The sequence below is a fragment of the Cervus canadensis genome, chromosome 3, assembly GCF_019320065.1.
Source record: "Cervus canadensis isolate Bull #8, Minnesota chromosome 3, ASM1932006v1, whole genome shotgun sequence".
NCBI classification, from domain to species: Eukaryota; Metazoa; Chordata; class Mammalia; order Artiodactyla; family Cervidae; genus Cervus; species Cervus canadensis.
In genome coordinates, this window is record NC_057388.1 from 22058611 (window position 1) to 22086250 (window position 27640).

General features: G+C 34.5%; 1 protein-coding gene across 3 annotated transcripts in view; it reads right to left on the minus strand.

The window, feature by feature from the left end:
- AGMO (alkylglycerol monooxygenase) overlaps positions 1 to 27640 on the minus strand; it is a 373859-nt gene that overhangs the window by 192832 nt on the left and 153387 nt on the right. For all 3 annotated transcript variants that reach the window (XM_043462759.1, XM_043462757.1, XM_043462758.1), the window contains exons 5-6: positions 20537 to 20632; positions 261 to 327 (exon numbers count right to left, since the gene is read on the minus strand). In XM_043462759.1, coding sequence (XP_043318694.1) covers positions 261 to 327; positions 20537 to 20632 — 163 coding nt within the window. The remainder of the gene's footprint in view (positions 1 to 260; positions 328 to 20536; positions 20633 to 27640) is intronic.

Below are 27640 nucleotides of genomic sequence, written 5' to 3' on the forward strand. Positions count from 1 at the left end.
ACTCTTTCCCACTACATCTGAAGAGATCTAAGGAAAAAGGAAAATCTAAAAGCCAGACATGGAAAGGTTTTTTGGTTGTTTTTTTTTTGTTTTTTTCCCTCCAATCCTTGCTTTGAAGATGAGGTTTGTCCAGCTACAAAAGAAGCAGCAAATGCCTATTTGTAAAATGTGTGGTGACTAGGTTGGGTAATTGTGATGAAACAATACAAAATAATATCATTTTTTTAAGAAATGAAGAAGAAAAGATCAAATTTCCTCACCATGATGAACCCTATGATGGCTAGGAGTATTAAGAATCAGTTCCAAAGGACCAAGGTTCTCGATGACCTTTATAAAAGAAAAGGAACACAGTTATTATTAAATTATATGTAATATTTAAGTACTGACATTAAAATTCCACATGGTTATAAAATGTTGCAATTTTCAGAGTCAGAAAAAATTTCTCTATCTTCTGATGTTTATATAAAGATAGCAATAAGCTCATTATATATCTAAAAGACAATATAGCATAGTAGTGAGGTTAAGAGCTTAATTGCCTCAGTTTAGTTCTTGAATCCTCTGTTTATCATTATGTGGTACTGGGGAAATTACTTAAAGTTTTTGTAACTCAGTTTCCTTACCTTTAAAATGGGAATAATAATGGTATCTGGCTTCCCTGGTGGCTTAGACAATAAAGAATCTGTCTGCAATGCAGGAGAGCCAGGTTTGATCCCTGGGTTGGGAAGATCTTCAGGAGAAGGAAATGGCAACCCACCCTGATATTCTTGGCTGGAGAATTTCATGTGCAGAGGAGCCTAGTAGGCTACAGTCCGTGGGGTCACAAAGAGTGGGACATGACTGAGGGCTAACACTTTCACTTTAGTAACTACATAACAGGGCTCTGAGGGTTATAAATGTTACTGTGTTTGGATGCCACTGTTGCCAAGGCATAATTCTTTCAGGTTTTGTGTCATTTTATGTTATTCACCTATCAACTATTCTTTGTTGATTTATAATAACAGAGCCTAACTAGGGGAAAGAAAACCAAGTATTACATTTATTTTCTGGAGTTGGAGTCACCCAATAATCAGTCATGTAGCAACTTACTATTGCAGTAGCATTGGTCCTTGCTTATTCAAGTAGATGCCTAAATGTTCTCTGACTGTAAATGCCCCATTTTGCAGTCCATTTTTGAGGCATATTTCAAAGTCAAATATGTAAAGGGGCCCTTTTTTTGGTATTAGAGACCCTTTAAAATTTGGTCTAGAATTCTCTAATGTTCTCTCCCAACATTTCTCAGTAAGAATCCCTTGTGACAGAATCTTCAAGAAATGTAGAAACCAGACAAGTAGCATTAAAAAGAGCAGGCCATATATAAGACATTTGTTATGATATATGATTAATATTAAACAATGTGGGAACTCTTTTAATCTTGATCACATTATTCTTTCTTCCATCAATGATGGGAGATAACAATCTTTTATTTTTCTTTAATCATAATCTAAATGATTTGTTAGAATCTACATATTACAAAATTAGTACATTTTAATGATATTTTAAGAGCTCACCTCCAAAGTTAAAATCCATTTAAAGGATATGTTAATATAAGGAATAAAGCAACCTGTTAAATACTGCCTAAAGGGAAAAAACATCACTGACAGTCATGACACTGGCATAAATTTGGCAACAAGTCAATGGTACATGAAAAAAATAGGGAATGGGACTGCTCCAAACACAAAGATATTTAAGATACAAAACACCCAAACATATTGTGGGGAACCTGTTTAGATAACAAACCAAATATAAAAGATATTTTATAGGCAATGAGAGAAAATTGATTATAAATATGGTATAACATAATAAAAATACTTTTATTAGGAGTTATAATGTCACTGTCATTGCATAAGAAAATGTAGTTGTTTTCTGAGTTGTATAACTAAAGTACACATGACATGAAATCTAGGTTTTGCTGCATTATATTTGGCAATTAAAAGTAAAAAATAACTAATGAAAATCAATCAAAATCATTATGTTTTTATTGAAATAAGTTGATTCACAATGTTGTGTTAGTTTCAGATGAACAGCAAAGTGATTCAGGTAGACATATCTATTCTTTTTCAGATTCTTTTCCACTACAGGTTATTATAAGATATCATAACGATTTTTAAATTGAAGTGATAGAGCTATGAACATTCACTGTACTATTCTGTCTAGTTTTCTGAATGCTTGAAAAATTTTAATAAAAGAAATTACTACTCTGGTATTATACAGTCATGCTCATTTAGCCAGTTGAAAATATTAATAGATCCCTACAGTTCCAAACAAACATCTAGATTATAACTCTTTATGTAGCAGAGTTTAATCACATTTTGGCAACCTCTGACATTGAAACATCCAATTTACAATTGCAAACATGGACAGCTGCAGCGGATACGCAGTCCTCAGCTTGTTGGGGTTCTGAAAGTTCCTAATGTAGAAGAAACAGCAGCATTGCCTCATAAGGATGCCACAATTCTCCATGTGGCAGGTGCAACCAGCATCTCCTCATGAGACTCACTGTTTACACACCTGAAAGAAACAGTCCTTGCCCTGTACCCTGCTGACCAGCTTCTAAGGGCTTCTTGGTTTCCATTACGGAACAGACATGCAAAGGATACAAATGTTTGCAATGCAAAGGATGTGTAATATTGTGTAGGGTGTTGATTTAGGCTCCTCTCTCTCTTCTTGTCTCTCTTTTCTAATCTATAGTTCTAGTGTCATTTTCAAAGTTATATCCATAAGAAATGTATTATGAGGTCCAAACAACAGACTTTTTGGTTGATTCATAGACCAGAACTCATTTATATATGAAAAACTGTAATTTTTAGTTTCAGGAATTCAAAATATTGTGGATATGTAGCCCTTATATCAGACCACAGTTCTATGAAATAAGGTGCAAAAATATTATCCTACAAATGCATTATTAATCACCAGGAATTGGGAGGGGAGTTAGTGGAAACAACCCTGGATTTTATTGGACTCCATTGCTTTGTACTTGATGGAAAAATATTTGTTGAGAAGAAGAATGGTGATGGATAGAGAACAAAAAAGTGGGATTTCTCAGCAGTCAGGACATTGAAATCTGATACTTTGCACAGGCCCTGTATCTCTGGCAGAGAACCAGATGGGAAAGGAGAAAAGCATTTATCCTTGTTTGTCTCTTTGGTGGCTAACATATGTTACAAAAACAGACAACAAAAGGGGGTGGAGGAGGCCACGCTAACCGGCTTCTGCTACCCAGATGCATTTCTGATCCCTGGTCCTGGTGTGTGTGCAGCCACATTTAAAGCCACACAAATGGTGAGTGAATTCAGATGATGGGAGCCTTGGCTGAGGGCATTGTTTTTTTTTAAAGTCAAGCACTTTTCCTCAAAGAAATCCTTTGCTTCTGCAGGCTAACGCATGGTGATATCAATACTGAAAGTGAGATTTTTTTTTTAAAAGTAAAATGCCAAGTACAACACAGGCAACCACAGTCAAATTTCCTGGTAGTTCCTATGAGTACCTTGGAGCTGGGGAAGACCACCTCAGTGTGGGAGATGATTCATCATTCAGACAGCCCAGTCAGAACCTCTCCTGAAGAAAAACCCTTCTGATTCAAAGTCATGGAGAAGTCATTAATAATTAATTTGGACTGAGTGTAACAACCTAATTATCTCCCACTTTTGCAAATTCAGTCGTTTAGCAATTCAACTATGTCCAGCTTTGAATCACTTCCTGAAAATATGCTACTGTGAAAATAATTGGAGCTATTCTCATTTTTTTAGAAGTTATTTATTTATCTTGTCTTTTTAGACTTAGATGAGTTAATTTAAATTATGAAATTTTAGAACATATAAAGGACTTAAAAATAAGATAGTACAAGACTGTATTATAATAAAGCATAAAACTGAAACTCAGGGAAGCTAAATTATTAGTCCAAGTTTAAATATCTTGGAAGAAGCCCTAAAGTCTTCTCAGTTTCAACTCTAATCCTTCTATTGCTCTCTCATGTTGCTTTTAAAAGATATAGCACTTTTTCCATCAAATAAAAGTAATCTACATTTTTAGAACTTTAATGGGAAATGCTAACTAAATGCTTTCTGACTACATTTCAAAATGAAATCCAGGTATTTATAAAGACCCCAGGAATTTCAGTTTCTAAATTGTGCTTATGGTTATTTTAGACACTTCTAGAGTTTCTTAGATCTCTGAAACAATGGTCTGTGTTTTGTAGCTGTAGTTTTCTGTCAGGGTTTTTTATAACCCGAAGGCCATGGGTGCCTAGAAAGGCCATTTATCGGCTTCAGAAGGCCAAGAACACCCTGAAGCGTCTTAGCAGATTTTATGAGTATGTGACTATTGGTATTTTTCTTGGGGAAACTATCACTTTCATAGGATACTCAAAGGGATCCTTTAGTCCCCAGAGGTTAAGAATCAATGTCATAAACAGACAGCTTTAGATTATATCCCTTGCCTTTCTTATTTATATTGTGCTTTTAGTTTCTATATTATTAAAACTTGGGTGCTAATTTCCCATCCAATCTTCAAAGAGAGTAACTTTAATATTTTTCTGCCTGTTTCTTGAAATCATTGTTTTCCAAAAAGATTATTTCTTAAGTTGTTTTACTTGTTTAATAATAAACTATTAAAAATGAATAAATAATAAAAGTAACGATTTTGTAAGTATAAGATCCATCCATTCTATTGATCAACATTTACCCAGCAGAAGTACTCTGGACTGGATTTGTTGAGCTGGTCACAAACTCCTCATTTTTCTCCCCACAATTTATGGTGGATGTAGAAAAGAAGAGTCAAAATGTATGAGAACACGAACCATGAGTTTCCTCATGTCATTTCCCTTCATCAAAAATAAAACAAATTCAAATGAAAGTATGTTCATAATAAACTAAAGTCCAAACATCTGGAGTTCAAAGCTGTTCACAATTCTTCCTCAACACCTTCATGTTCCATTCTATTCCACTGCATTCCTGTTCTACCTCCAATGTGTTAGTCACTCAGTTATGTCCAACTCTGTGAGACCCCATGGACCCAGGGATCTCTGTAGACCCAGGGATTGAATCCGGGTCTCCTGCATTGCAGGTAGATTTTTTACTGTCTGAGCCAGCAGGAAAATCTTTACCTCCAAGACCTACCTAAATTTTCCAAGCATTCTTTTTGATTTTTACAAAGGGAATTTCGTTTTCCTCTTTCTGAATACACATCAAGAGATCACTACTTTTTATGTCAGGTTGTCCTATGTTCTAGTTATTTGTATTCATTTCCTATATATTCCAGAAGTTCCGTGAAGACAGAAACTGGAACTCTCCCTTCTCGAAGTTTTTCACAGTACATAACAGTAGTGCCTTGCACATCGTGATTGATCAGCAGGATGTGCTGGGGAGATAAATCTGCCTCCACACTGCTTCTCTTAGGTGGGGATGATTCTTCTTAAAAGGGGGTGGTTATTGGCTGTCTCAACTGGGGAAAGTAGTAGTGTATCTAATGATTAGTGCACTTTATGGGCTTTGCAGCTGGCGCAGTGGTAAAGAACCCATCTGCCAATGCAGGAGACACGAGAGACTCAGGTTCAATCCCTTGTTTGGGAAGATCCCATGGAGGAGGAAATGGCAACACACTCCAGGATTCTTGACTGGAGAATCCCATGGACAGAGAAGCCTGGTAGGCTACAGTCCATGGGGTCCCAAAGAGTCAGATATGACTGAGCACGCACACACACACACACACACACACACACGCAATGGGTTTCAGTGCTGCTAAACATCCCAGAGGGCACAGTCCCCCAAAATAAAAGTTATCTGGTCCAAAATGTCAATAGTTTAAGGCTGAGAACCTCTAAATCATGGGTGTGTCTTGCTGAGCTCCAGCCTTGTGTAGTTCAGAACGGAAGCTCTATATAATTTCCGCCTTCTAATTGGGAGGTCAGAGGGGTAGAGGTACATTAAGGAATGAGCCTGGTAATCACTCCCAAGGGTGGAGGCAAAAAATGAGTCTAAAGTGTCCTCAGAGATTAGAGCCAGGGAAGTGAGTCCAAACATAATGTTCATCCTAGTGAGGTCAAAAATTAAGATAAATAACTAAAATAAAGGGGCTAAAAACAACAACAAAAAGAAATACAAAATCACAGAGGTTAGATGATAGGATGGTTGGATCATGGTAACCATTGGCAGGTGACTTTCTTGAATTATCTTTATACTCTCTTAGAACAGGTTTGTTTGGACTTCAGTTTTAATGAAAAGAATCAGAAACAGAAAATGCAGTTTCCTTGTCATCAAGTGCTTTGAAATTTTTTGAGAATTCTCATAATACCTCCTACGCTGTCCCATCCACCCTCCAGTTGCACTCTGAGTAAGCTGAATAACTTAGAGGCCTAAAAGAGTGATGAAATTTCCAAAGTATGTGGGTTACCGACCTGAAATAATTTTGCTTTGGAAACTGATAAGCTAAGCAAACTAGTACGTGTGGTAAATTAAATATTTAACTGTCTACTATGAACTGGCTGCAATTAATTCTTTCCATGATATACTTCTCAGAAGTCTCTCTCATCACTGTACATTACATGAAAAATGTATCTCCAGTTGAAATAGAAAACTCAGACTTGAACTCTAAAAGCATTAAAATAAATGTTCAAAATTAGTGTCTTGTCTGAAATTATTTCTTATAAAAATAAGTCCATTTTATATATTTCTTAATTTCACTGATTCTTCTGATTCTGAAATCTTGGTTAGATTTTTATAATTAAACATACAGAAATAATTAATGGTTGCTCAAGTTGGATGACAAGACTTCCTTTCAACAAAAGAAATTAATTCAAGAGAAAAGTATTTCATTTGTCCATATTGCTTAGAAAATTTCCTCCTCTCAGCTCACTCTGACTTTTGAGGTTAGGGAAGAGAACTTTCTAAATCTAATTTTTAAAACTCTTAATTCTATTTTTTTTCCAGTTTTAGAATATGAGAATATCATATTACATAATTACCCTGCAGTTTTTCTATCTGCAAACTGGCACTAAAATGCTGAAACATATTATTAAAAGATAAATAGATATAGTTTTAACAACTTACTTTTTAGGAAGAAGGCATGAGTTTATAGTTATTTGTAAAGTTCTTTCCAAATAAGAGATGCTGACAAATATCCATGCTTCCTGCCTGAGAGGAAAAAATTATAATAGGGAAAATGTGTCCTAAAAAAGCATGTGCTTTACAGAATTCTCATTATAAAAATGAATGTGTTAACAATATGATAAATGCTAAGGAGCAACTGGGTTGAGGGTGAAGTGAAACAAAATCTCCACAGTAGAAAAATACCTGCATTCAGATGAGCGTCAGTTAGAGTGACGACATTGAGTTTAACTCGTCAAGACTTCTCCTTACAGCATCATACATGACTGATGTTCCAGAGGGACCCACGCCACTGCGGGCCTCTGGGTTTTACTGCATCAGTATTTAAGGGAAAAACTAAGCCAGCTTCTAATACATTTATCATCTGATATAAAAATTATTGTCACGTTATATTTATTTAACTGAGAAATACACACATGAAGTACAGTCTAAAAATGTCAAAACCTTTCAGGTTAATTAGTGGCAAGATTCAGTGCAAATCCAAATTAAATTAAGGAGATGAATAGTTATACTATGATTATTTGCCTTTTTTCTATCCAATTATCTTTCATTCTTTCTTCCTTTCTTCCCCTCTCTATTTTTCACTTTATCCTTTTTTCTTTCAGCTACCCATGGGTGTTTATGTATAAAAGAATGTGGTCAATCTCTTATTTGGAAAGATCTTTACAATTAACTATAGGCTTACCCATATCTTTCTGAAAAGCAATTGGTTATAAATATTTCTATGACATTCCAATAATATATTCCAGTATATTAGTCCAACTTACAGTTTACAAATGCAAAGGGTAAAATTATTAATGCATATACATAGATTTATTCCTATTAAGGATATTTATTATATGCACTAATCATTAAATCCAAAGTCAAATGTCAATCAACAATTTTAGTTACCAAACCACTGATAAGTGTTTTGTATTAGTGTTGGAAATAATCTGTTTCAGCAGATTAAAATCTGCATTTATAGGTTACTATTGAAGTCTATTATTAAAAGCTACTTACAAATAATCAGAGCAAGAAGTCTCTTGTCGGCAATTCCATTCATTCTGTAAACTTTTACTGCATTTCTATGAAGTTTGCTAGGTTTCAGAAGCAAAAAGAAACAAAGTACTTCCCACAGGAAGCATATTACAGGTACTTCCCATAGGAAGCTTATTTACAGTCCATTTCTTCAATGGAAATGTACAGTTATTTCAGAAATAAAATTTTTCCAAAAAGCTATCTTTCTCATAAGATTTTGAGTTTTGGGGGGAAGGATGAGAAAAAAAATCAGTCTTTTTGTTTGTCTTCAATTGCAATGCCCAATACAGATATTACATTTGAGCTTATAATCAATTTGAATGAATAATTGGCACAAATATTATTTAATAAACAGTAGATTAAGTTCCTTTTCCAGGTCTCAAGCTGAAAATCACCTTTAGTAAAGATTTATGCTTTTATTTAGTTTCCCTTAGTTCAGCTTTGCAAATAGTCCCATTGCTTGTTGCTGGAAAACACTGTAGTGAGAATTCTCCCTTGTTCATGAACTTCATCTGATTATATGGAAATTAAAATAACCTATGTGGGTTTCACTTATTCAATAGACATTTACTGAGTACGTATTTTATAGAAAGTACCATGTTAAGATCTTTTAAAAGGTCACCAAAAAAATAGAAATTAATAAAATTTAGTAGCAGGTAAATTAACTATTGATTTAGAGGAAGTATAAGTGACAGTGTTAGATTTTATTATTGCATATATATATATATATATAGTAATATGTTATCCACTCTCAAGAAAATCTATAGCAACTCCTCATAGAAAAAAGGATAAAACACATAAACACTACAAGTCAACATATTAAAATAATTTTACTTCTTGTTCTGAATTAGTTGATCTTTAAACACCCATTGTTTTCCTTAGGAAAACTTAATCAATCTGAATATTAATGGATAAATTTATATTGTAGAGCACCTGGTGGTGAAATGTAAAAATAAAATCTTGATTACACCCTCCAGTAGATCTGTTGTGTTAATTCAAGACAACACATTCAAGTATTTAGACAGATGGCAGTGGAGGTCATATTAGCCTCTGATTTCTCTACAGGGAAGCAAGAGAAAGCAGAGCTCTTAGGATCTATGCTTGTCTGCCTAACTTCACACTTTGAAATCCTCGACAAATGCTGATTTATTCACAGCCAAATGTTTTCCTATCTGATTAGGCAGTTTTCTACTTCAGTAAGCATGTAATATGGAGGTAGCCGAATTTCCACACTAAGGAGTGAAAAAAAAATATTTAAGTTTGGAAATAAAACAATCTGGAGGAATTAGGACTGTTGGGATCATAAAGAGCTTCATAGGGAGTAAATTTTTTGATGAATCCATACTGTAGGGTTAAAGAGTTAAAAGCTTAGTTTTAAGAAGAATGAGACTAGGCTATGTTTATACAATAAACAATGGTTTTAAAGGACCATATTTATAATAAATTAGCTTAAAGGCTGATTCTGATCGCTTATGATTGTATTATTTCTCAAACAAGAGGACAAGAGATGGACAAGTTAGCATTCTATTTTAATTCATCTCAGTTTACATTTTGATTATGACTTTTAACTTTTCCGTAAAAAAAAAATGAATGTAAGGAGCTGCTGAAAGTGTTCCTTCAAAGGGAAGTGGGTTCCAAGTGACCTTTTTTTTAAACAACTCCAATTAAATTGACATGGGGAAAATGAAAAATATTCATATGCACAACTACATAAAACTTCATTCTCGTGTAACATCATTTTATACTTACAATTTGGGCACTCAGTGAGAAAAGAAACCATGTAATTATTATTATTAGTAGTAGTAACCCTATGTTAAAAGAAAATAACTGATAAACTGAGAGGTTAGGTAAATGTTTCACTCATTCTAAGACTCAATACATTGTGACTGCCATGATCATATTCCCAATTTCAGTGTCACTTTGACATTCATTAATTGACAAATATCAGTGATTACCAATCTTGTACCTGGCCCTAAGTGTTACGTGCCTTCATGAGACAATGGGAAAACAAAGAGGAATAAAATATTGTCCTTGTCTTCAAGAAGTTTACTGTCAGTTCCTACAGTCCTTATGCTCAAACTTCATCACATCAATGTTCAATCTAATATCTAAAGGTCTTGTTCAAAATGAAGTTTTCCTACACTGACTCTCCAAAGATTTGAACTCTGGAGTTCTTAGAAGGGGACCATTATTCCACATCTTAAATAAGCACAAATAATTCTGATGCATGTGGGTGATGCACAACAGTTATACTAGCTTCTATTAGCTCTGTCTCTGTCTCACCAATTCCAATAGTTTAGTATTTTTTCACTCTTTCATAATTGCCATTCATTGAAAACACATTATTTTCCAGACTATGTACTTAACACATGCTATTTCATTAATCCTAATAACATTCCAATAGGATAGATAAGTCTACTTTCACTTAACAGATTTGGAAACAAGGTCAAAGATTTTAAATAACTTTACTAAATATCCATACCCACCCCTTCAACAAAGGATATAGAACTACTATTAAGCAGATACTTTTAGATTCTGGGAACATATTAGTGAAGAAGTTGTTTAAACCTCTAACAGAGGATAGACTTCTCTTTGACGATAAAACCTATATTCTTAGCCATTAAGTTTTATTACTTCCTTTCACCTGAAATGTCTTCCTCTTCAATTCTGGTTATAGAGTCCTATCTCATTTCTTGTGTCTGAAGGCCTCCAATTTCAGCTCTAAACAGACATTTTTAAACTGATGATCTGTGAATTTTTAAATAGTCTAATGACAATCTTCAGGAAATTCAATAAAATTCTTAAAATTTCACCAAGTTTTTCCTTTGGGAAAGATTCACCAGAATCCAAAAGTTTCTGGAAGGAGGCTGTGATTCTCAAAATGTTAATAATAAGGGGTACCAAATCAGGTCAGAAAATTGGAATCACTCTTTGACCCTAGAATAGGTAATTAAGAAATGTTTTTAAATATACGAACTTCAAAGAGATTTATATATCCAATACATGTGGAAAAACACTATTAATACATACATGAATAAGCAGGATGGGGGTGAGTTATCTTAAAAGGTAACTAGAACAGAACAAAAGATTCTTTCTAAAAAGGACATGCATAAAACTTAAAGATTGGCTACAAGAGAGATCAAGGAGTCAAGGGTGACACCGAGATTTCATCTTGACATTGTCTTCAAGGAGCAATGGAAGCAAAGAAGCACAGATGATCCGAGGTGGGAGGAGCTGCAATGAAACGTGTTTTAGGCCTGTTGACTCAGAGTGGTGTTAAATATTCCTATCAATAAGTTATATCAAACATTAGAAACATTGATCTGAAACCCATAAGGAAGTTTGTACTAGAGCTCTAGACTAAGCATGCAATTACTTACAGAGAACCTAAAAATGGTGAAGTAAATTAAATTCTGAGAAGAAAGAATACTGAGAGAAGAAAAGAGATTTGGAACCAGAAGTTCAACAAGAATTTAAACAGAGTAAGTGAGTAAGGAGAACACAAGTGCTGAGAAATGTCTCAACTTATTTCAAGAACAAAAGGTTTATTATATAAGGTACTATTGGAATAAGCATTAGATAGAAAAATAGCATGATTTTTGTTAAAGTAAATATTTTTCAAAAGCATATATTTTGAAATATAACCTACTTCTTCTCCCAAATTCCTTAAAATTCCAAAAGACAAGGAATCACTACCCTCAAAAATTCACATTCTATTAGCGGAGATATAGAATAAGTATATTATACCTATAAATACAAATATGTACACACCATATATTTACTAATATCTAACACTAATAATTATTATCCGTGTTACAACTAGCTGTTTATTTAAGTACTGTTACTTATTTTTATTCAGTTTTATATGTATATATTTATATAATATATGAACATATACATGTAAACAGATGTTCACACAAGAGATTAGGGACATTTGCTGCCATCAAAGAACTCAGACAATAATTGGAGAAAGAGAACTAAGCAGTAAATACAATACAGTGGTATAAGAATTAAACCACCATTATTAATTGAATGCTTCCTATGTGCAGGAACTGATGTCATCTCATTTATGCCACCCAACAGAGCCCATGCTCTTAATCATTAACTGTCAATATGGAAATGGATTTTAAAATAAAAACCAACACAGGGGTACTGTCAAGAAAAGTGCACTTAACATTAAGAGGTGAAAAAGAGACATTTCAGAATAACTGGTAATTGAGCTGCATCATAGAGAATGTTTGGAAAACGGCAAAGAGAGAGCCTGTGCAAGTACAGAGGGAAAAAGTGTGTTTGATGTGGTTAGGGAGCACAAAGCCGTGTATTCAGCTGATCCGGCTGACTAATGGGACGGGATTGGAGAGGTAAGTAGGGTCATATTCCATGGTCGCTGAAACCTGTAGATGTATTTAAGGTGTTTGATTCTATCTTGGAGGCAGTCGAGAGCCATTTATCATGTAAATGTCTGTTGTTAATGTTGGCTGTGTCCTGCTATTATTTGGGTTCTAAATATTCAAGTATACAGGAGAGAAAGGAATCTGTATGAATAAAGGAAAAAAAAAACAATTTTGTTGTAACCATCTATGCAACAGATGATAAGGGTATAAACTAAGGTGAGGCAGATAAAAATGAAAATGAAAAGAGAGATAAAAGAGCTGGTTAGGAGAAAAACCCAGCAAGTATACCATGAACACTTCAAGAGAGCAAAAGGGTGTGCTAGTAACAACTATGTCAGAAACAAAGATATATACTGGGGATACACCAGACAAACTGGGACATCACTGAGAGATGTGAACTCAATGATACAAGATTTCAAAGGAGGAAAAAACAGATAATTGTTTGCCAGGATTTGAATCACACATCAGCTACTAACAGCTGCAACAATACTAGTTTCTTTATCTGGATATAGCTCAATTTCCTCATTCTGAATAGAGACAATAGGGTTGCATTAAAAAAACATTGCATAATCAAATAAATACATCTTGTGAAATACTTAGCATAGTGACTGACACATGATGTGGGCTACATAGGTGCAGCAGTGCATGAGAAACATGAAATGCAAGAAATTTAGCTTTACTCAGCAAGCAGTGGGGCTTCCCAGGTGGCACTACTGATCAAGAACCCGCTTGTGAATGCAGGAGACATGGTTCGATCCCTGGGTCAGGAAGATTCCCTGGAGGAGGGCATGGCAACCCACTCCAGTATTCTTGCCTGGAGAAGCCCATGGACAGAGAAGCCTGGCAGGCTACACTCCATGGGTTTGCAAAGAGTCAGACACAACTGAAGCGACTTGGCATGCAAGTCACATGCAAGCAACAGAACATCACCAGAAAACTTCCAGCAGATGTAGCCTCTGAGAATAGATTAAATTTCAGGAGGGACAAGTAGATATGTATAAAGGTCACACAGCAGTTTGTTACAGGCAAGATTACAACTGAATTCTGTCTTAACCAATTGCTGTTGTTGTTCAGTTGCTAGGTTATGTCTGACTCTAACTCCATGGACTATAGCCCGCCAGGCTCCCCTGTCCAAGGGGATTCTCCAGGCAATACTGCAGTGGGTTGCTGTTCCCTACTCTGGGGGATCTTCCTAACCCAGGGATTGAACCTGTGTCTCCTGCATTGCAGGCAGATTCTTTACCACTGAGGCACCTGGGAAACCCCTAAGTAATCAATAGCATTGATCTTTTCACTGTACCATACTGGTTCTTTATGAACTCTGTTGTTATCAGCCATGGTAGGCTGAGACATAAACGAATGCAAATTCTGTTTGAAGAAGAAGTGTGATATGTGAGTACTGGCATAACATTAGTTCTGAGCCAGCTCAGTTCAGTTCAGCCGCTCAGTCGTGCCCGACTCTTTGCGACCCCATGAATCACAGCACGCCAGGCCTCCCTGTCCATCACCAAATCCCAGAGTTTACTCAAACACATGTCCATCGAGTCTGTGATGCCATCCAGCCATTTCATCCTTTGGCATCCCCTTCTCCTCCTGCCCCCAATCTCTCCCAGCATCAGGGTCTTTTCCAATGAGCCAGCTATATAACCTTATATAAACCATGGAGTCTCAATATTATTAGCTTTAAAGTGATGCTGTTTGCTCAGAGTTGGTGAATATGAAAATTCCAGTTTTCTAAAATTATCTGTTAAATCTCTGGTATGGTTTCCTGCTGCACGTACTTCTCCATGTCCCCTTAAAATAAAGCCCCCTAACTGAACGAATATCCATTCTTTACAAACTGTAAAAGTTTAATAATGCCTTTGGTGACTCAAATTATTTTATGGGAATTAAATGAAAAATTTTTGTTTGGCACATACTGGATGCTTAATATATGGTGGCTATTTTATTACATTAAGATGAGAAATGAACCATCTATAGAGAAGCTGTATAGCGTGTTGAATGAGAACAAGGAATCTGCATCCTGACTACTTGGTAAAAAGCTGAACTTTGACATTTACTAATTATGTGACCCAGAGTAAGTTACTTAGTATATTTAATTGGAGAAAATAGTATTACCTAATTCATAGAGTTGTTATGAAGATTTAACGAGATAGTATTTGTTAAGATGCTTAAAATTTAATATTTTATATATTTTTATAATTTAATAAAATAACAAAATTAATTTTAAAATGAAAAATAAATTGAATTATACAATAATTTAATAAAATGCTAAAAAAAGGGAGTGCTATATATGTATATGATACACAAAATGAAGTAAGTAAACAAACAGAAACATCATCTCCTCATATTTTCCTTGTGGTATCTTAGCAATAACAGCCATCAGTAATGGAAAATTATTGGTCTGGGATGACTGTAACTGTTTATCCTCCTAAACTTGTCTTACTTTTTTTTCTTTCAGAACTTTCAAGCTCAGATAATTTTCCTTCTTCCAGAATATTGCACTTCATCATTCCAGTCTTTAACCCTATTTTGGTGTTTTGCTATTATACACAAGGCTAGGAATGTAGTAGGCACTCAGTGAATGTCTGTGGTATATAAAAATTAAGATATTTAAAAAGATACAATAAACGGGGCAAATTTAATAATTTTGTATATTGATTAGTTTCTAAATCACACAAAAAAGTTTATTTAGTAAACCTGAACAATGCACTCATAATAATGATCTCACACTCTTATAGTTAAGAATGAATTTTTTTCCTAAAGTAAATTTGTGCATTAATTAATTATTCAAGTCTAAAATCCAACTGCATTTATTCTTATTAGTAATTCATATTAAATGAAGTATATATCAAAATTATGTCCTAAAATATAGACAAATGACCATAATGATGGCTAGGAATAAATAGTAAGTGACACATAATAAAACAGATATCTAGAGTGTAAAAATAGAAATAAAAATAATAAATGCACTGAAAAAAAATATTAGTACTTTTAATGCCACCTGTTCTAATAAACAGATTATAACATAAACTAGCTTTCATAATCCTCACAACAATGCTATGTATTTTTATTATTTTTACTTTACACATGAAGAAACTGAAGCAGAGAAAGGTAAGCAGTTCAAGGTTGCAGTGATGAGTCACAACAAACAAAACATGGAAACAACGCAAATGTCCATGGACACTTGAGTGGATAAAGATGTGGTACATGTACATAGTGGAATGCTACCCACCCATAAAAAAGAATAAAATTATTTAATTTGCAGAAACTGAATTTAAATGCAATTAGTACAATTAAGAATTAGAGGGAGAGAGAGTCATAATAGGTGACAATTTTGGCAGAGAAATAAAAATTCTAAAGCTTAAAGCATAATGTCTGATGTGAGAAATCCACTGAGTGGGCTTAGGAAAAAATGGATTGGTGAGAGCGAATAAAACGGTAAGTGAACTTGAAGACAAATTAATCAAAATGATACAATATAGATTTTGTAAAGTGAAATGTTAAAAGTTATGGAGTACTACTAATTTATGAATCAATATCGAATAGTCTAATAAACATGTATTTGGAGTCCCAAGAGAGGACAGTAAAAAGAGATATAGATATAATATTTAAGGAAATAACATACAGATTTTTTTCCCAAAAATTTGATTTAAAATATACTGTCTGTAAACTCTAACCAATAAGGCAAGGAAAATAAATAACATAAACACAGGAAAGAAAGAAATAAAAGACCATAAGTCATACATAGAAAACGTTCCTTGTTGTTGTCGTTTATTTGCTAAGTCATGTCTAACTCTGGCAGCCCCATGGACAGTAGCCTGCCAGGATCCATTGTCCATGAGATTTCCCAGGCAAGAATACTGGAGTGGGTTGCCATTTCCTGTTCCAGGGTGTCTTCCCAACCCAGGGATTAAACCATGTCTCCTGCATTGGCATGCAGATTCTTTACCACTGGGCCACCTGGGAAGCCCCAAAAACATCCCAGAGAATCTTAAAACAAATTAGTTTAAACTCGTATAAACAATTCTTCCTATGAAGATATAGTAATCAATAAAGTAAGCGATTCGTACAAGAGGAGACAAATAAACCAATGAAAAAGAAGTTTAAAATTGGATCTAACCACATATATGGTCAATTTCCTTTCAACATAGGACTCAGATAATCCAATGGATAAAAGAAAGTTTCCACAATAAATAATACTGGAGTAAGTGGATATGTGTGTAGAAATAATAAATTTTGACCCTTACCAAATACTATTCACAAAAATTTATTCCAGTGTTACATAAAATTCAAACTCAAAATTTTCTGAAAGTAATCCTAGTATAATTTCTCTCAGAGTTTATGAAAGCAAATATTTCTTAGAAAATGTGACTAAACTAAATAAAGTTTTAATGATAAATTAATCTTCAAAATTTAATATTTATTTTAATGAAAAGTCATCAAGAAAATAAAAAGGCATGCTGAGGGAATAAAAAGGAATATATTTAAAATACATATACTTAACGATTTATATCTAGAATCTACAACAAATTTCAACAAGTCAATTAGGCAAACAAAAAGAGTCTGAACAGTCATACATATATTTAGTGGACACTGCTTTAATGTATCAGTGTCCAATAAATACATATAATACTGCTAAAGATCATTAGTTACTGGGGAAGTATTATCACAAAATGATAACTCTTTATCCACATTAGAATGGGAATAACTAAGGTTAACATTTCATTTTTATCCTATCTCCCAGCCATCCCAAATATCCCTCTCCTGGGAAAATAGTCGATACCCAAGTATATTTCTAGAGGCATTTTAGATACATGTGAACATGTAAAACAGAGTTGTTTTTTAGCATACAAAAAGAGTTGTTTTTTAGCATATAATTAATAGTATATATTAGACTCTGTTGTGTAACTTGGTGTATTTGGAGATCCATCCATATTAGTACATAAAGAGATCACTCATATTTATAACTGAAAATAATGTTCTGTATAGAATCTTCAGTTCAGCACTATAAAATCATCAAATCATATGGTTCAAATCTTTAATATCAAATAATTATTTTTTCTATTTCTTTGCTCAACCTCACCTGGTATGTATATAAACAATATGATAACCCATATTTAAGTGAAATCAAATGCACAATAAAGTTACTACTATTACTGTGTTGTCTAAATCAGTTAACACTTATCATCTGAGACTTAGTCGCTCAGGGTCTGACTTTTTGTGACTCCATGGACTGTAGCCCACCAGGCTCCTCTGTCCTTGGAATTCTCCAAGCAAGAATACCGGAGTGGTTGCCATTTTCTTCTCCAGGGGATATTTCCAACCTAGGGATCAAACCCGGATCTCCCATATTACAAGCAGATTCTTTACTATTTGAGCCAATAGGGAGTCTAATATCTTAAAAAATAATTCCAATATTCTACAGTTACTAAGTTTAAAACATGTATTAAGTATTGTTTTTTCTAATTACATGTAGAAAACTCACACAAAAAAGTGTAAAACTATATATTGCAGACACTAGATGAATGAACAATAAACAAAAACGTAGTCATAAAAATTAAGCAGCAGTGTATATTTTGAAGCAAAATGTTTTGTAACTTTTCACCAAAAAAGGAAGGAGATAGATGCTATTGTTTTCACTGAAATAACTCAAAACTAAGCAAAAAATTTCATTATAAACTCTTTAAACTCATTATAAACTCTATATGACCTACTTTATCTCTCATTTACACTTTTTCAAAAACATGTTAGTTTGTTTTTTTCCTTCCTCTTATCCTATCTGATTAAAAGGAATAAACTTCTCTTCACTTCTAGAAAATCAATCCTTCCTTAAGGCCACATTCCCCTCCATTTAAGAACTGATTTTATGGTTGTCAGCAGAAGTAAAATAACTGTAAGGAATCAACCCTCCATCCAGGTATGGACAGAGCTCTTTCGTCAACATGGCCATATCTATAGCTCATATATTGCTTCTGTGAATGGAGCCCCAAGGATTATGTCTGAAGTTAAACAGTGCCAAAGTGGCCTAAAGGGGCTAACATACTTTAAATTCATGAAGTGGGTATTTATCTAGGCTAAAGCCCATTGTTTTCAGCTTTTGTTTCTTAATCTAATATGTATTCATCTTTAAAAAGTAGGGCAAAAGCATGATCATTTTTTTTCTTTTAAAAAGGTTGTCTTCCCCCTCCAGTTTTCCGTATCACTTGATACAGTTCTCTGCATCAATTCTCTATATCACTCTCTAGAACCAGCCACTGCTATGAATCTCTTGGCTCTACTTCCTGAGTGGTCTTGTTATTAGTAAAAACTATAGTATGATGTCTATAATAATCAATGTAAGTAAGTACACAGCTGCAAAAAATCTTAGAAATGTACTCACAGCTAATGTATAATTTAAAATTCCAGGAACTTTAATTTCAGAAGGTAGGTTCTTACTACTTTGCAGCTCAACTGAAGTGACTGTATATGATACAGTACTTGGAAAAGTACAAAGTACAACCCAAGTGAGAGGCTCTAATACACTGCTTTCAAGCTAGAAGTGAAGCCACATGAAACTTCTGAGCCTAAATGTCTGACTGCTGACTTTCCTCCACTCTCCACTTTCTTCCTAGGATGGAACTCAAGCCCTGGCTCATGGACTTTTCGGATGGCTATAGGAAAAGGCGGAAGTTGCTCAGGCACCATTGTTCTGTATCTAGACTAACACTACACCCAACAGATGGCATGACCTGGAGCAGAGCTGCTATAAAAATGTAATTCTCCTTTAACCCTTCTGTGTAAATCATCGGAAAGTTTCCCTCCACTGATTTAAACAAATTTGGTCTTTGACCTCTGGAGTCAGAATTGGCCTCAACCACTCTTTCAGATGGTTGTAGTATTGACTGTTTGATGTATGTCAACTACCATAAAATGCAATACTATTTCATGACAGATCTTCAAATAATGCCACATATGTCCAAAGTTATGGTAACAGTCTCTTTATTCCAAGTAAATCAGTAGCATGAAATACTGCAGATTAATGAAATAATGCACTTTGTTGTATCAAGTTTTGGCATCTACTGCAGCTGTGATTTGTGGTATTGTTCAACCAGTTGCAACACCTGTCAACATGCTTCCTCTAGGACTTCAAAAGGCTTCCGATAAATACCAAATGCTTGAAAGGGTTCTCATGTGTATAAGTAAGAATTTTTCTGGGTCTGTGATTTTGGGTATTTAACAACCAGATCAGTACGATAGTTCATAAAACAATCAGCTATTTAATGATCTATCTGCAAACATTCAAGTCTGACAATTTGAAATACCACAGAGGACCCAAGAAATTATACTTGTCCACTTTTTCTGCAGGAAAAAAAACTTAATATACTGAATACTCTTTAAGTAAAACCTAAACTCTAAAATTAGAGCAAGATTTCCAATCAAAACATATTTTGATAACTTCTTTAACATTAAGCTTCACAAGGAGTTTTCAAGCAGTGTCTACCAACTGATAAATACATATATATATAAATGTATAACTATTATATATCTTATATAATTAAACATTGCTTATTATATAACAATAAGTTATAATACAAATATGAATTATTATACTAATATATTACATATATAAACAAAGTATTCACAAAAATATACTTATATATATAGAGATAAATTTATATCTCTAAATTGAAATGAATTTCAACATCTTTGGTGAACAATGTTTAATAAAGTGTAATACAGGAAGATATTGTATTAAATACAGTATTAAAATGTTTTGGTACTTAATAGTTCAAAAAATTGTTTTATTTAATTGAGACCAACTGGCCTCATTGGTTCTTATAAACTTTGCAATATATATTCAGTAAAAAGGAATAAAAATGAACAGATGTTTCTCCTTAAAGAAGGCAGACAAAGATTTTTCTTACACAATAAATCAGTTGCTAGTGGATTTCCAGGACATTGCTTTAGGCTATTTAGGTAGAAAACATAAAAAAAAAAAATTACCTCTGTATGGATCCAAAACTGATAGAGGAGATTGAACTGAAGATGAACAGCATATACTGAAGGTGGTATGAAGAGGGCCAGGGGAGAGTAGAATATCTGAAAGATTAAAACATTGTACATTTGTACATAGGATTTGTCAACCTAACATATACTATTACTAATGGTTCAACATTCTGAGTCTATACTTCAGTGAATATGCCTTATTCTTTAGCAAATACATCTTATTCTGTATATTTTATTGTCACGTTTGACTTTGCAACATTAATTTTCCACATAATGATAAAGTTATAGACATGCTGGAGCTAATTCCACTGGACTTCTGCTTCACATTTAATATTGTCTGGCTAAAATAGCATACACAGTAGATTATTTCCTTAATTTTGAAAAGGTTGGGTGCATTTCCTAGAAGTAAAGAGGTTTTTTAATATATACAAAAAGACTTTCTTTAAGTAAAGGAAATGTAGGAGCATGTTCCCTTATATCTTGACAGCTCCTAAACACTGTATCATTATGACATTCTGAGTAATAAAATGGAATTATAATAAAAGAAAGTAACTTCATATGAGAAGAGGATAGAATATGTTTTCCCTTTAATTATTTTTTTTTCTTTTTTTGTGGTTTACAATATTTCTTGATGTTTTCAAAGTTATTAAGGAAAGAGCTATGATATTGTGCCATCGTGGAAAAAGTTTTGAAGGTCCCTATTTCCTAACAGACGGAAATGCCTCCGCCTTGGAAAAACAACTTGTGCTTAAACCACAGAACTGGTTAGAATCAACTAACAAGCACAATCTGCTGTGTTCTCCCAATGACTTTGATCCCCAAGAGTGGATTCATGTTGTGAGAAAACATTTTGTTAAATGAAAAACTAAACAACCAAATAGGAAGAAAAAGAAGCTGACTTCCACTTACATTTTAGGATTCATAAAGTTAATATTTCTAAAAGATGAGATATTTTAAAAAGATATGTTTTCAGAATATTGTAATTTTATTTCTGAATCATTTTAAAGCTTTTGTTCTCAATTATACCAAATATTATTTCAACAATGTTTAGTAATGATGATATATTTGAAATCAGACATTTATGTAAACTCTTCTAGTTTTTGTTTCAAACTTTAAGTCATGAAAAATCTTAACTGTCATCACAACAGGATCAGTTTCATTATTTATAAATTTATTATTAAGCATTGGATTAGATTAGTGAGCAACAAAAGAACACTGGGCTCTTATTCAAGACATTCACTTTTAAGCCTTCATTCCACTACAGAATCACTCTGCAATATTTACAAATTTCTTAAACTTCTCTAGGCTCCAGTTTCCAGTTCAAATGAATGGTGAAGGAGAAGACCATTTGAAATCTAGCCATCTTTTTAGTTCCAAAAGATCTCTAGTATTTTTATTTGATTATAGTAATATATTAAAATAGTTCTCTTACAATAGGTTAATAAAAATATTTGGAAAATATGCATGACCTATAATTTAACTATTTTTTTTAATAAGGAATATTTTAGAAAGCCTGAGATGTAAATAAAAATGTAGAACAAGCTTATCTGGGATGCTTACTCAATAGTTCTATTTGGAAAAACAGTGCATTCAAGATGTACATTTAAAGTTCATTATGATTCCTCAAAGTGTGAAAAAATAGTCCTTTGAGATAACAACAGTTATTATGGGAAAGTGTGTTCTGTAACCAGAAAAATTGTGAAGAGATGAGTTAGGCAAGTGAAGTTTCTTTACCATAGGACTTCTCAGCGTCTTTATTGTGCTAGTACAAACCACAAGTCTGTGAATCCAAAGAACACTTCCTTAAGGAATTTTCCATAAGATTAGATTTCCTAAGCATGTATTTGTTGAACCATGCTCTTGAATTGGAAGAATCAATATTCTAAAATGAACATATTATTCAAGGCAGTGTGCAGATTCATTGCAATCTCTATCAAATTACCAATGGTATTTTTCTCAGAACTGGAACCAAGAGAAAAAATAAATAAATAAATTTGCATGGAAACACAAAAGACCCAAAATAGCCAAAACAAGCTTGAGAAAGAAGAATGAAACTGGAAGAATAATGTTCCTTGACTTCAGACAATACTATGAAACTATAATACTCAAAACAGTATGGTACTGACACAAAGCTAGACACATACAGCAATGGAAAAGGATAGAAAGTCCAGAAATAAACCCATGCATTCATGGTCCATCAATCTATGACAAAGGAAGACAGAATATATAATGGAGAAAACACTGTCTCTCCAATAAGTGGTTCTGGGAAAATTGGACAGCTATACATAAAGGAATAAAATCAGAACATTTTCCAATACCATATACAAAAATAATCTCAAAATGGATTAAGAACCTAAATGTAGGATGGGATATGATAAAATACCTAGAGTAAAACACAGAACACTCTTTGACATAAATTGTAGCAATCTTTTTTTTTTTTTTGGATCCATCTCCTAAAGCAATGGAAACAAAAGTAAAAATAAACAAATGGGACCTAATTAAATATAAAAAGTTTTCACAGAACAAAGGAAACCATAAACAAAAACACAACATATGGAATGGGAGAAAATATTTGCAAAGAGTGCAACTGACAAGGACTTAATTTCAAAAATATACAAACAGCTAATACATCCTAATATCAAAAAGCAAACAATCCAATAAAAAAAAAAAAGCAGAAACAGAGCTTTCTCCAAAGAAGATGCACATATGGTAAATAGGCACAACATTGCTAATTATTACAGAAACACAAGTGAAAAATACAGTGTGGTACTACCTCACACCAGTCAGAATGGCCATCATAAACAACAACAAAAAAACTGTAAAAATAATAAATGCTGGAAAGGATGTGGAGAATTACTCTTGGTGGGTATTAATTGGTGCAGTCACTATGAAGAACAGTATGGAGGTTCCTTAAAACACTAAAAATAGAGTTACCATGCAATCCTGCAATCCCACTCCTGGCAACATATATAAGGAAAACTCTAATTTGAAAAAATACATGCACCTCAATGTTCACAGCAGCACTCTTTTCAATAGTAAGGATACAGAAGCAACCTAAATGTCCAGTGACAGATGAATGGATAAAGAAGATATGGTACATACATACAATGGAATATTACTCAGCCACTCAAAAATAAGGAAATAATGCCAGTGGCTTCAACATGCATGGATCTAGACAATATAATGCTAAGGGAAGTAAGTCAGAGAAAGACAAGTATCATATGATATCACTTATATGTGAAATTAAACTATGATAAAAATAAATATATTTATAAAACAGAAATAGACCCCAAGGCATAGAAAGCAAATTTATGGATATCCAAGGAGAAAGAGGGTTTCCCAGGTGGTGCTAGAGGTGAAGAATCTGCCTGTCAATGCAGGAAACATAAGAGTGGCGGTTTTAATCCCTGGGTCGGGAAGATCCTGGAGGAGGGCATGGCAACCCACTCCAGTACTCTTGCCTAGAGAATCCCATGGACAGAGGAGCCTGGTAGGCTATGGTCCGTAGGGTCGCACAGAGTCAGACACGACTGAAAGGACTTAGCACAAGCACCCAAGGGGAAAGAAAGGAGGGGGTTGGGATAAATTAGAAATTTGGGATTAACAGATACATATTACTATGCATAAACTAAATAAACAACAAGGATCTACTAAAGCACAGGGAAGTAAAAACTAGATAAACAACAAGGATCTACTATTAGCACAGGAACTTATAGTTCAGTTCCCTATAAGATAGGTTATATCTTACAATAACCTATAATAGGGAAGAACATGAATAAATTTTTCATATATTTATAAATGTATTTTATAAACATTAATATATTTTATAAATGCATTCATATATTTATACATATATATATGTAACTGAATCATTTTATCCAAATTAAAAGATGCTTGCTCCTTTGAAGAAAAGCTATGACAAACCTAAACAGCATATTAAAAAGTAGTGACATTACTTGGCCAACAAAAGTCCATATAGTCAAAGCTATGGTTTTTCAAGTAGTCATGTATGGATATGAGAGTTGGGCCATAAAGAAGGCTGAGTGCTGAAGAAGGGATGCATTTGAACCGTGGTGTTGGAGAAGACTCTTCAGAGTCCTGTGGACTGCAAGGAGATCAAACCAGTCCATCCTAAAGGAAACCAATCCTGAATATTCATTGGAAGGACTGATGAACTGGAAGTACCAATACTTAGGTCACCAGATGCAAACAGCTGACTCATTAGAAAAGACCCTGATGCTGCAAAAAACTGAAGGCAGGAGAAGAAGGTGATGACAAGGGACAAGCTGGTTGGATGGCTGGACTCTATGGACATGAGTTTGAGCAAGCTCCAGGAGACGGTGAAGGACAGGGAAGCCTGACATGCTGCAGTCTATTGGGTCACAAAGAGTCAGACATGACTGAGCAACTGAACAACAACAATATATTTAACTGAACATATATTTAACTGAATCACTATGCTATATACCAGATACATTATAAATCAACTATACTTCAATTAAAAAACTGATGAAACAATGCCTCAAATCCTACAAATCAGTAAATATAATGATGAACTGACAATTAGAGAAATGAACTCAGACTGAATTCCAAAAAATGAAGTTTCCAATAAGAAAAATATATGTCAGGGAGTAAATCACATGAATCATATTAAAATTAATTTCTTGTGATTAATATAATACTATAAAAAGAGACTAATGATACATTTAAGTTCCAATTTATAAAACTGAAAACAGCTTAGTAAATGACATCCAGTTCTGAGAATGCTTCTTATCTATTCTATTTCCAAATTCTATACAGTTTTTAAAATCAGTTTAAATGCCACTTTCATCATAAAGCTTCCAATGGTACTAATTTGTCAGAAGAAATTTATTCTTCCTCAAACTTAAACTCTCAGTACCTAGGCCAGATGATATGACATTGTTTTCCAAATATATCCATTTCAGCCATGCATTCAAACCCATGTTATTTGGACTCCAAGACTCTTTAGCCTTAAATTACACTATTGAAAGTGAAAATGAAAGTTGCTCAACCATGTCCAGCTCTTCGCAACCCCATGGCCCATAGCCCACCAGGCTCCTCTATCAATGGAGTTCTCCAAGCTACAAAACTGGAGTGAGTAGCCATTCCCTTCTCCAGGGCATCTTCCCATCCAGGGATCGAACATGGGTCTCCTGCATTGAAGGCAGATTCTGTTCCATCTGAACCACCAGGGAAGTCTCAGTCAGTCAGTTCAGTCGCTCAGTCATGTCCGACTCTTTGCGACCCCATGAATTGCAGCATGCCAGGCCTCCCTATCCATCACAAACTCCCGGAGTTTACTCAAACTCATGTCCATCGAGTCAGTGATGCCATCCAGCCATCTCATTCTCTGTCGTCCCCTTCTCCTCCTGCCCCCAATCCCTCCCAGCATCAGGGTCTTTTCCAATGAGTCAACTCTTCTCATGAGGTGGCCAAAGTATTGGAGTTTCAGCTTCAGCATCAGTCCTTCCAATGAACACCCAGGACTGATCTCCTTTAGGATGGACTGGTTGGATCTCCTTGCAGTCCAAGGGACTCTCAAGAGTCTTCTCCAACACCATAGTTCAAAAGCAGCCTGGGTTATTTTTCTTATCCTTTTATGAATACCATATATAATGGGGTTATAAAGGAAATAAATGACACAAATCTGTAAATGTGAGGAGAAAATGAGAATAAGTCTTGGGGTGACCTTACGGTAGTGGTGAGATGAGTGGGTTTTATTCTGTTCATCAAGCAAATGGGGCAGGCAGAGGTGATGTGAGGAACATCATGAGGAAGAAACAACATGGCCCTGAGGGGGGACCATCAGTATTCTGGCATTGCTGAAGTTGTTGGGAGAATGCAGCAAGAGACTGGATGGAACCATGGAGTCTCAAGGATTCTGTGAACTCCCTCGATAGGACTACAATAAAGTGTGAGCTTGTGTGCATGGGGAAACGTGTGATTTCTAAAGAAACAATCTATATGAGATGAGATGACTGGATGGCATCACTTAGTTGATGGGCATGAGTTTGAGCAAGCTCCAGGAGCTGGTGATGGACAGGGAAGACTGGTGCCCTGCAGTCCACGGGGTTGCAAAAATTGGACACGACTGAGCAACTGAACTCAACTGAAGTGAAAGGATAACAGAGTTCTGTGAGGAGAACACACTGATCATAGCAAACATCCTTTTCCAACAACACAGGAGATGACTCTACACTTGGACATAACCAGATAGTCAATACCAAAACCAGATTGATTATATTGTTTGCAATTGAAGAAAAGAAACTATACAGTCAGGGGAAAAAAAAGACCTGGAGCTGACTGTGACTCAGACCATCAGCTCCTTATTGCAAAATTGAACTTTAAGTTAAAGAAACTATGGAAAACCATTAGACCATTCAGGTATGACCTAAATCAAATCCCTTAATGACTATTCAGTGGAGGTGATGAATAGATTCAAGGGCTTCGATCTGGTACAGAGCGCCTGAAGAACTATGGATGAAGTTACATAATATAGGAGGCAGTGACCAAAACCATCCCAAAGAAAAGGAAATGCAAGAAGGCAGTGGGATTGTATGAGGAGGATTTTTAAATAGCTGAGGAAAGAAGAGAAACAAAAGCAAAGGGAGAAAGGGAAAGATATACCCAATTGAATGCAGAGTTCCACAGAAGAGCAAGGAGAGATAAGAAGGCCTTCTTAAATGAACAATGCAAAGAAATAGAGGAAAACAATAGAATGGAAATGACTAAGAGATCTCTCCAAGAAAATTGCCGAGTTCAAGTGAATATTTCAAGCAAGGATGGGCATGATAAAGGATTAAAAAAAGGACTTAGAATCAGAAGAGGTTATCAAGAGGTGGCAATAATAGATAGAGATACCATACAAGGAAGGTCTTAATAATTGGGATAGCCACAATGGTGTGGTCACTCAACTAGAACCAGACATCTTGGAGTGTGAAGTCAAGTGGGTCTTATGAAGAATTACTACCAGCAAAGCTAGTGGAGATAACGGAAATCCAGCTGTGCTATTTCAAATTCTAAAAGATGATGCTATTAAAGTACTGCACTCATCATACCAGCAAATTTGGAAAACTCAGC